Genomic DNA, 13,370 nt, shown 5'->3' with positions numbered 1-13,370 from the left:
TCTTAAATTATTTCAACTATCTATTCAATAAGGCTGAAAGTTTAAAATGCATTAATTAAATGAAGTATGTCAGGATTCTAACCTATTCTTTGCAAATGTTTGTTTTACTTAATTTCTATAGGATTTAGGAGCAGTAACCTATAATTCAGATAGACGTATCTGGAATAATTCCAGGTTAGTTGCTCATTTTGGCTTTGGGGAGAAATGAAGAAATAAACTTTAACATTAATTCTCTAGGAGATATGAGAATATTTCAGATAAAAGCTGCCTTTTCTTTTTCATTATTCACCTTTATTTGTTAGCACATATACAAACTGGGTTAACAAACTGAAGTTTTGGTAGAATATATCATATAACAAGGCTTGTTTATTTACTTTACATAGTGTATAGGATACCCTGGAAGGATAGCTGAAAAAAAAAACAAGACATTTAAACCCTAGGATTGCGAAAATCATTAGACTCACAGAATCCTGTATGTGTCTCTTGTTGCTAGCCTTTCTGTAGAAAAGCACCAGAATCCATTTCTCTTTAAATGCCATGGAATGTCACTGATACACGAAATGACATCCCTGGACTTTGAGTATGCATAAGAAAGATCTCAGTGCAAGAACCCAGATATTCATTAGCAAGTTGGAATTGTGCTACCTGTGCCCAACAGTCTTCACAAAGAAAATATATTCTATAGACTTAACTAGTGAAAAAACACTGCTTTAGGAACTGTCTCAAATCCATACTGAACTAAATCCAACTGCAAAGGAACAAAAATTGTCAGCAGCATAACCTTCCTGTCAACTGCAATGTAGATATGCTAATGTTGTGTCAAAGTCTCACCCTGATGTCTGTGGGGAAGTGTGCCGTGGCTCAGGTCAGTCCAGCTGCTGGCCTGGGCCTATTCTAAACAGGATATTCTACCCTAAGTCACGACAAGTGTTATTTTCACCAAAGATGACAAGACTTCGTATTTATTTTCTTCTTTTGTGTTTTCTATCAAGAACTCCATCCTCAATACCCTCCTATCCCAAACCTGTAAACATCTCTTTTCCTTCCCAAGATCCATCCCCACAATCCAACCTTCTTCGGTACAGAACACTCAAGAAATCTAGTGCTCCTTCAGTCATTATATGATTTTTGTCTGGCTCTGGGCATTTTTCTGCCCTTGTTCCACTCACTGAATTAAGAGGGCATTGCTCCATTCAGAACAGACTGTGCACGCTAAAGTATCTACAGTCAGAAAAGTGGCATTTACTAATTTAATGATTTAGCAAAAGAAGACCCAGGGATTTCCATAACTCAGAAGATATATCTTTAATATGCAACTGGAATTTTGATTTATCACACTTCACAAAAAAGGGGCAGCAGTAAATGTTGAAGATATTCAATATGTAAATATTTCAAGTTTTAGACTGCTGCAGTGAAGCAAATGGAGTTTTAAAATGAGAAAAAATATGAACGGTCAATGACAGAAAGCAATGGCAAACACGTACCACTAAAATGATCAGTAAAACATATGCTATGAAGGAAAAGTAGATGCAGTTAACATGCCTGATGAATAATGAGCTGTGGATTAGTGCTTTGTTCAACTGAGAGTTCACTAGTAAAACCTTATTTGTGGTAATTACTTCAACTAAATACATGTATATTGAGAGCACACTGTTTCCTGGCCATTGAACTGGGCCCTGGGGATCTTTAACGCACACATAAATTATCAGAGATGTATCTTATTATTTCATTTCTTAAGAGGCTACGATGCATCAAGCATTATGCTAAGCAACGGGAACACAAAAATCATTAAGATGCAGTTCTTACTCTTCAGGAATTTAGTTTAATAAAGGAAATATAGGCACATATAGAGACTGAATAATCTGGCACCCTCATGATCATGCTAAATGGATTAAAATATAGTGTTAGGCTATTATAAATGACTAACAAGATAAATTATATGTATAAAAATAATCGGCTATATTAATAAACACTAAAGAAAAACAAATACTATGGATTTCAAAAATAGGAAGCCTTTACCTATTACACTTCATTTTCTTATTATGTTAATAGATACAGCTTTGCCATGTAATTTTATTTTTTTTTTTTTATTTTTTTTTTTTTATTTTTATTGATTTTTGTATTTCACTTTATTTTTATAATCTAATAAAACATGTTTTAATTTTAAAATATTAAAATGCAGAGAATTTCTGATAGATACAAATTTTGTAAGAAAAAGGCTTCTCCTGGGACACTCTGAAGTTTTGTCATTCTTTTCCTCTGTTTTGTTTAAAAACAATTGAAGTGTAGTTGATTTACAATGTTGCATTTGTTTCTGCATTTGATATACAGCAAAATGAATCAGTTATACGTATACATTTTAATCCAGCCAGTCCTAAGTGTCAGACCCTGACAGACTACTCAATGTGAGAAGTTCACTTCCTTAACCTCAGAAACAAGTTCTCATTAGCTCTATCCAATCTGGAGGAGTTCTCTCTTTGACTAACAGAAGGAAAAGTCTGACTTAGCTTAGAGAGGGATCAAAGATATTCTCCCTCTGGCATCAGCTCTGTTTAGGAATGACTGTTCTTATCAAGATTCCCCTTTTAACGTTAGAGAGACTTCAGAAGTCTCGCTGGAGTCGTTTTTGTCCTCTCACCTAACCAAGATACTTCTTGCCAAGGACTCTGAGCTTCCCCTAATACAATTCTTCTCTGTATAAAGTCACATAATTAATTAAAATACAGTACTAATGAAACCGACTTAAATTAGAGTTTAAGAATACGCCTCCCTGGCTTCGCCACTTCTTTTGGATCCGCTTTTCCCTATTCCTCCTTCAGCAACCTACAGAGTTACATTTTATAAATATGAAGTCATACATTTTTCCTCATGATATTTACTACAGAGTAATTCTGGGGAGCACTAAATTCATCACTTAAATAAAATGTAACAGTTAAATACAACTTGCACACACACAATACCATGAAAACAATAGTTAACAAAAAGAAATGATCTTTGGTAGGTTTAGACTATAGAATTCAAGGAAGGTATGTTCAAACTAAAAGGATATTAAATGTATAAGCAGAAAAACTGTAATGAGTAATTTAAATTTTAATTTCAAATCTGTGTATTTAAGAATGCCTTTATTTCACTGTGAATAATTTCAACGACCCAGTTTCTTTCAACTCTTTACATACTTAATATTCACAAAGTCACAATACATGCGTTATAAAACCTTAGCCTCTTCATGACCTAACACTCTAGAACATTAACGGTGGAACTCCACAGTGTTGTAAGTTCCCTCCTTAGCAGAGGAAATGTGGCCGCTTCCAGTGAACCTGCCCTTTACCAAAGCAGATTATGCTTTGGAAAGAGTAAGTAAAGCAAAATTAGGTGAATATGGAACATTATTTTTATTTTCCATAAATCTTTAGAATGGTGTTGAGATTTCTCATGGTGATAAAAAAGAAATTATTTACCTTCTTTACTTATATAAACTCTTATCAATCTTCCAAAAGCTAGCTGAAATAAAATGACTTGATAGGGACAATCAATCAATATCTAATATACACAAGGGATCATGTAAGTGGTAAGAGAAATATCTACTTGTGCTGTACCAATAGGTTCTGATTATTTTCTAGATATTCTAGAATTTTTACTGGAAATGTATTCCTTATTTGAAGAGTTAAAAAGAAGTTGTTTATTTTATTTTTTGGTTTATTTTTAACTTCTAGGTAGTAAGAAAACTTTGTTTTTATTTCTATTACTTTCTTATTTTATTTTATCTCTATTACTTTTTGCCAGCCCAAGAGGTAGCAAGAATACACAGAAGAACTATACAAAAAAGGTCTTAATGACCTGGATAACCATGAGGAGGCTCAGATGGTAAAGACTCTGCCTGCAATGCAGGAGATGCGGGTTCAATCCCTGGGTCAGGAAGATCCCCTGGACGAGGGAATGGCTAGAAAATTCCATGGACAGAGGAGCCTGGCAGGCTACAGTCCAGGGGTTGCAGAGTTAGACATGACTGAGCAACTGACACTTTCTTTCACACACTCTCTCTTTTGTACCTCACATTCAATGAGTCAGCAACATCTGTTGGTTTTTCTTTCAAAATTAAGACTTACTACTGTAATAGTAAGTTTGTATATCTTTAAAGGACAGAACATCCTGGTCAGCTAAAGTCCATAGGTTTGCAAAAGAGTCAGACACCAAGTGACTAAACAACAAAAACAACACTCTTACCATTCCATTCTATGTATAGTATCCTTACTGTTCCTCTAACATTCAAAGCAATGCTACTACCTTGCACTTGCAAGATGGAACATTTTTTCCTCAGGAAATACATATAGCTCATACTCTCACTTCTTTTAGGTTCTCTTCCCAAATATCTCCTTATTAGATAAATTTTCTTTGAGTCTCTCACATAAAATAGTAACTCTTCTCTAATGTTCTCCAGACTCCCGCTTCTTGGCATTTTCCATTGTCCTTTTCCTCTTTTCCTTTTAAAAAATGAAATATAGCTGGAATACAATATTATATCGGATTAAGGTGTATGGATGTGAGAGTTGGACTGTGAAGAAAGCCGAGGACCGAAGAATTGATGCTTTTGAACTGTGGTGTTGGAGAAGACTCTTGAGAATCCCTTGGACTGCAAGGAGATCCAACCAGTCCATTCTAAAAGAGATCAGCCCTGGGTGTTCTTTGGAAGGAATGATGCTAAAGCTGAAACTCCAGTACTTTGGCCACCTCATGCGAAGAGTTGACTCATTGGAAAAGACCCTGATGCTGGGAGGGATTGGGGGCAGGAGGAGAAGGGGACGACCAAGGATGAGATGGCTGGATGGCATCACTGACTCGATGGACGTGAGTCTGAGTGAACTCCGGGAGTTGGTGATGGACAGGGAGGCCTGGCATGCTGCGATTCATGTGGTCGCAAAGAGTCGGACACGACTGAGCGACTGAACCGAACTGAACTGAACTGAAGGTGTACTAGACAGTGATTTGACATTTGTAGACATTATGAAACGATCAGTACCATAAGTCTGTGAATTGAAACTCACTGAGTCATATCCAACTCTTTGTGACCCCAAGGACTATACAATCCATGGAATTCCCCAGTTCAGAATACTGGAGTGGGTAGCCTTTCCCTTCTTCAGGGGATCTTTCCAACCCAGGGATGGAACGTAGGTCTCCTGTGCTGCAGGCAGATTCTTTACCAGCTGAGCCACAAGGGAATCCAAGAATACTGGAGTGGGTAGCCTAACCCTTCTGCAGGGGATCTTCCCGATTGAGGAATTGAACTGGGGTCTCCTGCCTTGCAGGCGGATTCTTTACCAACTGAACTATCAGGAAAGACCATAAGTCTACTAGCCATCTAACCCTATACAATGTTATAACAATATTATTGACCATATTCCTTATGCTGTGTTTTATATCTCCATGGTTTATTTATAACTGGAGGTCTATACCTTTTAATCTTCTTCACTTATTTTACACATACCCCTCTGCCGCATCCTTCTCCTCAGGCAAACACCTGTTTGTTCTCTGTATTTGTAAGTATAGTCTCACTTTGTTCTGTTATTTTTTTGTCTTTTATATTCAACATATAAGTGAGATAATATGATATCTTTCTTTCTCTGATTTATTTCACTGACCAAAATACTCTCAAGTTTCATCCATGTTGTTGCAAATGGCAAGATTCAGTATTTTTTTTTCAGTAATACTCCATTGTGTGTGTATGAAAATACCACATCTTTATCCATGTATCTATTGATGGACACTTAGGTTGCCTCCATATCTTGGTTACTGTAAATAATGCTACTATGAACACTGATGTGTAGATATTTTTTTCAAATTAATTTTGCTTTCTTCAGGTAAACACCCAAAAGTGAAACTGCCAAAGATCATATGGCAGTTCTATTTTTAATTTTTTAAGGAAACTTTCTGTTGTTTTCCACGGTGGCTGGACCAATTTACATCTCACCAACAGTGCACACAGGTTCCCTTTTCTCCACACTTTTGCCAATAATTATTTGTTGTCTTTTTGATGATAGCAATTCTAACAGTATGAGTGCATATCAAATTGGGGTTCTGATTTACCTGATGATTGGTTCATCATCCGTGATGATTGGTGATGTTGATCATGTATTTGTTAGCCATCTGTATGCCTTTGGAAGTGCTTCCCTGGTAGCTCTGACAGTAAAGAATCTTCCTGCAATGTGGGAGGCCCAGGTTCAATCCCTGGGTCAGGAAAATCCCCCGGAGAACGGAAGGGCAATACATTCCAGTATTCTTGCCTAGAGTATTCCATGGATAGAGGAGGCTGATGGGCTATAGTCAATGGGGTTGTAAAGAGTCAGACATGACTGAGCGACTAACATATACTTTATGGCTTTGGAAAATGTCTATTCAGGTCCTCTGCCCATTTCTTAATTGGGTTGTATATTCTTTGATTTTGAGTTGCATGAGTTCTTAGTGTAATCTGGATGTTAACCCCTTACTGAATATATAGTTTGCAAATATCTTCTCCCATTCATTAGATTGCCTTTCCGTCTTATTGATAGTTTTCCTTGTTGTATAACAATTTTTCAGTTTGATGCAGTCCCACTTATTTTTTCCTTATTGTTTAATTTCCACAATGGCACCTCAGTTCAGTTCAGTTCAGTTCAGTTCAGTCGCTCAGTCGTGTCCAACTCTTTGTGACCCCATGAATCGCAGCACGCCAGGCCTCCCTGTCCATCACCAACTCCCGGAGTTCACTCAACGTCCATTAAGTCGGTGATGCCATTCAGCCATCTCATCTACTGTCGTCCCCTTTGCCTCCTGCCCCCAATCTCTCCCAGTATCAGGGTCTTTTCCAATGAGTCAACTCTTCGCATGAGGTGGCCAAAGTACTGGAGTTTCAGCTTTAGCATCATTCCTTCCAAAGAACACTCAGGGCTGATCTCTTTTAGAATGGACTGGTTGGATCTCCTTGCAGTCCAAGGGACTCTCAAGAGTCTTCTCCAACACCACAGTTCAAAACCATCAATTCTTCAGTGCTCAGCTTTCTTCACAGTCCAGCTCCCATATCCATAGCCTTTTTCCACAGCTACTGGAAAAACCATAGCCTTGACTAGACGGACCTTTGTTGGCAAAGCAATGTCTCTGCTTTTCAATATGCTATCTAGGTTGGTCATAACTTTCCTTCCAAGGAGTAAGTGTCTTTTAATTTCATGGCAGCAGTCACCATCTGCAGTGATTTTGGAGCCCCAAAAAGTAAAGTCTGACACTGTTTCCACTGTTTCCCCATCTATTTCCCATTAAGTGATGGGACCAGATGTGTCACTAAATGTTTGACAACAGACGGATGGATTAAGAAAGTGTCGTGTATACGTATATGATGGAATATTACTCAACCATGAAAAAAGAAATCCTGCCATTTGTAACAACATGGATAATCCAGAGGATATTATGCTAAGTGAAATAAGTTGGACAGATAAAGACAAATTCCACATGATCTTACTTATATGTAGACTCTAGAAAACACACTAAACGTTTACTTTTTTTGCTTACTGTTGGTATATCCTCCACTAAATGCAAATTTTGAATGTAGATACTCTTAATTCAGTAACTTGAATGACATCTGTTTAACAGTATGTATGCAGACATATTGTTGAAAAACAATGCATTTTTACACTATTCATTATATTTTTCTTTATGGTTGAAATATAAAAAGAATGAAATAAATTCTAAACAAAAGTGAACCAAAACTTGAATATTCTTCAGATAGCAACATTTTATGTAAACAATATATTTTTTTCTTTCATTTTTAGTATTGTTGTTGGGAATAATATAACTGATTTATGAGTACAGAAAAAAAGTTAGTTTTGTATTACAAAGTTTTAGCAAATTGACCCAGTACTCTGACACTTATAATTAGCAACATATTAAGGGACTTGGGGTTTAGTGACACTCAAACTATTAAACACTTTGAACAAATATCTCATGTCAGATGAGAGTGTAAGGGCAAAGATTTAAAACCACTTATTAAAATTTAAAATAAACAGCAATTTTCTTTAGTAAAATTTCACTTAATCACAAAATGAAAGTTTCGCATTACTTGAGTTGTCAATATTCTTTTTTGAGCTTTTAAAATCAACTGTTTCTCAATCGTTTTGTTTCACTGAGGAATTAAAATGTAGTGGACAAATAGCATAGAATATGAATGACATCAGTGAGAATGGCAAAGTAAGAATCTCAGAAGAGCTGCTCCTTCAAAACATAATGAGAATACTGGCAGAGATTATCAAAATAAACTTTTTAGAATTCTGGAAGTTAAAGGTCTGTCTGCTGCAATCTATAGAGTATGTAGTCAAAAGAAACACCTGCATTTCAGTAAGAATGTGAGTTTTGTGGAGTTTTAATTTTCCCTACTCTCATTTCCCTCTCCTCAGTTCCACAGTCACCTTAAAAACCAATAGTCTCACAAACTAGAAGTCTAGCAACCACTGGACAGGGCAGAATGGTTTTAGAGCTCCCAAGAAGTGTTATTTCAGCAGGTTATGATTATTTGACCTATCTTCCAGTTTCCTAGAAATGTCTCCTTACAATGCTTGCCTTTATTTGACCTGATTAAGAACCCTCTCCATGCAAAGATACATTTCTCTGAAGATATCTGTCAAAAAGAGTCAGCAGCAATTATTGTGGCTGCCTGAAGTGGCCATAACAGTAGGAGCAAAGAATAAGCTGACAATAAAAATAAAAACACTAAAATTGAAAGCTGAGGAATTCAATGTTCACAGGGGAATTTGAAAGTGCTAACAGAATCCTGGGCATCTAGAAGTCTATCTATGCACACACAGGATGTTTGCATGCATAGGAAAGACCTGAGAAGGCCTTAACTAAGCTCTTACCTTTGGTTGGCCTCAGGACCTGAACCAGTTGTACGAATACAACATACTAGAAGAGAGCTATGTTAAAAGAACATAAGTGATTATCGTATTATGAACAATAAAGATGCTAAAGTGTATTAATATAATATCCATCTTCTTTTAGAGTTTATAAACTAAGTCAAGCAAATACATACCAGATCTGTTTTTGGAGGATCTGGACACTCAGTGGGGAAATAAGGTGTTGAACTTCTGATTCCACTGCTATCAGATGTTGGCTTTGGAGGCTGAGCATGCTGCCTATAAGTAGCACTTTTAGGAGTCCAACAAAACAGGTTGATTGACTCTCGCACACAGCGTTCAATGTCAATTTCTAGATAGAAAAAAAAATATAAAAAAACAAATATAGAAGCTATTGCTCTCTTTCTGTACGAATCACAAGTTTTCCTAAATACATATGCACAAATATGGCTAAAATGAAAACTAATTAGAAAAGATGTCAGTAAAAAGTAATATGGATATTAATCAACATATGATTAGAATGATAGAGGATATCTGGTATTAATATGTAGATATATGGCATATATATAGAGTATATTTCAGTATATCACTATTCAAAATTTTAAATATATTAATCATACATCTTATTAGAGAATCTGCTTCATTAACTTTAATAATATTTTTACGTTCTCAAATTAAAATAAAGGTTGAGTAGAAAGAAGGCTGGAATTTGGGAGTGGGCAAACGAAAGATTGAGATGTTAATGTACCATGATTTCAAGTAAAGTGTACTAACAATTTCACTTCCACCTATTACAGAAGATATAAAATAATCAGGACAAAAATTAATCAAAATCTAAATTCAGTATTTATCCCCTTTTAAAAAGAACTTCTTGATTTAAGTGCAGAAAAGTTTAAGAGAGGTATCACATATAGAGAAATAAAATGCACCCAAATAAAAATGATAGAAAATATTTTCAAAGAAAATTTTCTTTTCTTTTTCTGATCTGAAAGAAATTTAAATACCTTTGATACAGAGGCAATATACATAGGAAATTTATTACAATGCCAAATTATTGTGTGTGTGTTTCAATAAGACTGCAACCCCTGAGGAGATTAATATTAACATTCCTGATGGAGAGTAAAGCTGTAACTCTATGGGGAAAATGGAGTTATCACAGAAAGGTGGTAGAAATTGAAGAATTTGGCTAGGATGAAGGAGTTTAGCATGGACCAGCTTTTTCCTTTCTATATTCCTAAGGACTTTCTTATATTCCTTTATATTCCTTTATATTCCTAAGGACTTTCTATATTCCTAAGGTGGCTCAGACGGTAAAGCGTCTACCTACAATGCGGGAGACCTGGGTTCAATCCCTGGGTCGGGAAGATCTCCTGGAGAAGGAAATGGCAACCCACTCCAGTATTCTTGCCAGGAAAATCCCATGGATGAAGGAGCCTGATGGGCTACAGTTCATGGGGTCGCAAAGAGTCAGACACGACTGAGCGACTTCACTCACTCACTCAATATAGTAAATGGTAGTTATCATCATTTTCTCTGTAAAAGTCCAAGTGTGTCAATCCAGACAAGCAATGGAGAAAAATACAACAGAGGGATAAGGTTCCTATTTCCCTTTTTGGAATGAAGTGCTTATATATAAAGGAAAAAGGAAATGGGCACTTAAATTGATTCTGTGAATGGTGCATGAATAGAACTTTATAGAACTGTCTGCTTTTATAAAGTGGAAAACTCTTAGAGAAGGGCAGAGAAATGGACACTTATTGAACATCTATTATGTGACAGGTGTTATATACTTTCACTTAGCTCGTTTAATTTAGTGATTCCTGTAAACAGGTAATGCCATCCCCTGATTTCTGTTGAAGATGAAGAAATTAACACATAATGAAGTTAAGTGATTGAATGTGTTAAGTGTTGTTACCACCAGTAGAATCTCTGAAGTTACTAAAGGGTTATAAGGCATCTTTCACTTCCCAATTTATTTAGATTTGGGAAACAATAGCCAGCAGCTCTAGAAAGACCAGTTACTCAATTTATCTGCTCTTGGTGATGCTTGCCAACTTCACAGTTGGTTACTTCTATTGCTGCACAAAGAGGTCAGATTTCATCACCACCATATGCTATTCCTAACATAAAATCTATAAAACAAGAGTTAAACATGTTTTGAAGCATGGGCCCATTTATTTGAGAAATTGTCAATAGGAAATGTATTCTTCTAAAAAGCTCTTTAACATCAATCATCAACTTAATTTTCCACAAAGAGAAGAATACAAACACCAATGAGAAGAAAAATAAAAGTTCAGATACATTCCTCTACTTCACTTGAGACAGAAGAGATATGTTCAATTCATTTTAAAACATTCCCAATTAATATTGTTAAGATAAAAACTTGCAGCTAAAGAGAGAAAACTCTGTCATCTACTTCACACTGTTTAATTTCCAAAGGAAAAGAATTTTGGACCATAAATTTTGCATCCGTAGTGCTCAAATCACTTTGACACATCTGTCACCCATTAAAAGCTTGAGGTCAAGTTACTGATGCAGATGAAAGGTTGTAGTTCAGTCCTTAAATCACTGGCAATGGAAAAGTCGTTTATATCTGCTTCCAAAACACCCTACCATACCAATACCATAAAAGGTTTACAGGGAATCGTGAGAATTCACTGGCATCCACCCCAATTTGAGCCTGATTATTACTACTGGCAAATATCCCATTCTCCATTCACTTGACCCATGTCATCGTTCCATCTCAAAATCCTTCCAAAGTACTTTATCATAACCAAAATATTATGAAAAGTACTTTATAAACTGTACATTAAAATATGCAATTATTCTTTTAAAAATAACCTCTCATCCCAGAGCACTACTACATTCTACCTTGCATTCTCATTTTGATATAATACATTTGTGAAAAAGCACGTACCCTGGATTATGCTTTCCCAGGTGTGATTCCAAGCTCCATGAGGTACACTCAGAAAAATAAGTTTTGTAAATCGTAGTTTATCTATCTTATCCATTACTATTGTTCCCTCTCATAAATACTGAACTATTTCAAAAATTATAAAATGCAACTCATGTTACATTTGGGCAAGGGTAAGTGGAAAAGATATCTCTCCTGAAGCCCTCCATTCTTTTGCTTTAATGCGTATGAACTGCTGTCCAGTTAGAGTGAGCAGCTGTTTACATGGCACTTCTCTTTACCATCATCTAATTCCCTCTATATTTGATCCCTAATTTGGGCACTAAGATATTATTTTCTCCCTTTTGATTTACTGCATCATTTTGGTGGAACACATTTCCCAGTAATTTCTAAGAGGGATGCACAGAAAGCAAATTATTTTGGAATTGTCCGTGTTTTTAATATATTTATTCTGCCTCTGACTGATAGTTGGGCTAGTCATAAGATTCTAGGATTGATTTATTTTTCTTCAGAGTTATGTAAGGCAAGTGCTCTACTGTCTTTCTTCTGAGAAATTTGATGCAATTTTAAGATCACATATATGTGATTTTCTTCTTTTCTGTAAACTTTCAGGAGTTCTGGTATTCTGAAATTTCATAATGATGGTCTTATTATAATCCTTCAGTTGCAGAAAAAGTTATTGTGTAATATCTGTAATAATTTCTCATTTTTTTCCTTCTCTCTTCTTTCATTAGAAGAGTCCTGAACATCCTGAATAGATTTTCTAATAATTTTGCCCTTTCTTCTTACTGTATTTTTCTTGTATTCTCTGAGGGCTTTTTAAGATTTACCACCCAACTCTTTCATATAAAGCTCAATGCATTTCCACATCATTCTTAATTTCCAGTAAGTCTTTTTTTGTCATATTAGTACTTTAAAAAATCCTGAATTTTCATAGTTATTGTATCTTCTCATAATTGCTTTTCTGAGGATAGTCCTTTATTCAGTTGGTGTTTTTTAGCTGGAGACTTTCCCCAGAGGTTTGGTGATATACATATTTAAAAGAACAGCACTAAAACTTAGAATGGAAGTTTTGAATATGTGGGCAGGGCTTTGTTACTGGTGGCTTCACTATAGGTAACTTGGGGATATGGTCATTTGTTAGAAGATCCCCAAAAGTAAGGTATTCCTCTTTTGGGGAACATTACATTTCTCCAGAGAATTATTCTTTAACCTGTCTAAACTAATCCTTGCCAGTATTCTAGGCACTGTAGGAACTGACCATGGAGAAGACTGGAGATTGTAACTGTAGACATGTCCTCTCCCTGGCTCTTGGCTATGCTGCTGATTCTGAGTTTCAAGTCTCTTACCATTCTACTACTCCAAAGAATGTACCTCCAAATTTACTTGCAAAAGTAAAAATATTTAAATCACAATCACTGAAAACTTGTCTTTATTTATACCAATTTCAACTCCATTACACTTCCTCTTGTGTTGGACAACATAATGGCTGTGACTACTCTGATATAATTAAGCTAAACTAGAGATATATTTAGTATGGTTTAATGGGTATTTTTCTGTTATGTTAAGTCACTTTTGGGTAT

At 35.7% G+C, this 13,370-nt stretch overlaps 1 protein-coding gene across 3 annotated transcripts in view; it reads right to left on the bottom strand.

Moving 5' to 3' along the window:
- The window catches only part of TBCK (TBC1 domain containing kinase), a 205,372-nt gene that overhangs the window by 69,870 nt on the left and 122,132 nt on the right, over positions 1–13,370 (bottom strand). For all 3 annotated transcript variants that reach the window (XM_005681337.3, XM_005681336.3, XM_018049238.1), the window contains one exon: positions 9,050–9,225. In XM_005681337.3, the coding sequence (XP_005681394.1) occupies positions 9,050–9,225 (176 nt within the window). The remainder of the gene's footprint in view (positions 1–9,049; positions 9,226–13,370) is intronic.

This window comes from Capra hircus, chromosome 6 (genome assembly GCF_001704415.2).
Source record: "Capra hircus breed San Clemente chromosome 6, ASM170441v1, whole genome shotgun sequence".
NCBI lineage: Eukaryota > Metazoa > Chordata > Mammalia > Artiodactyla > Bovidae > Capra > Capra hircus.
Note: the sequence above shows the minus strand (reverse complement) of the source record. Positions and strands in the feature narration are given on the sequence as shown.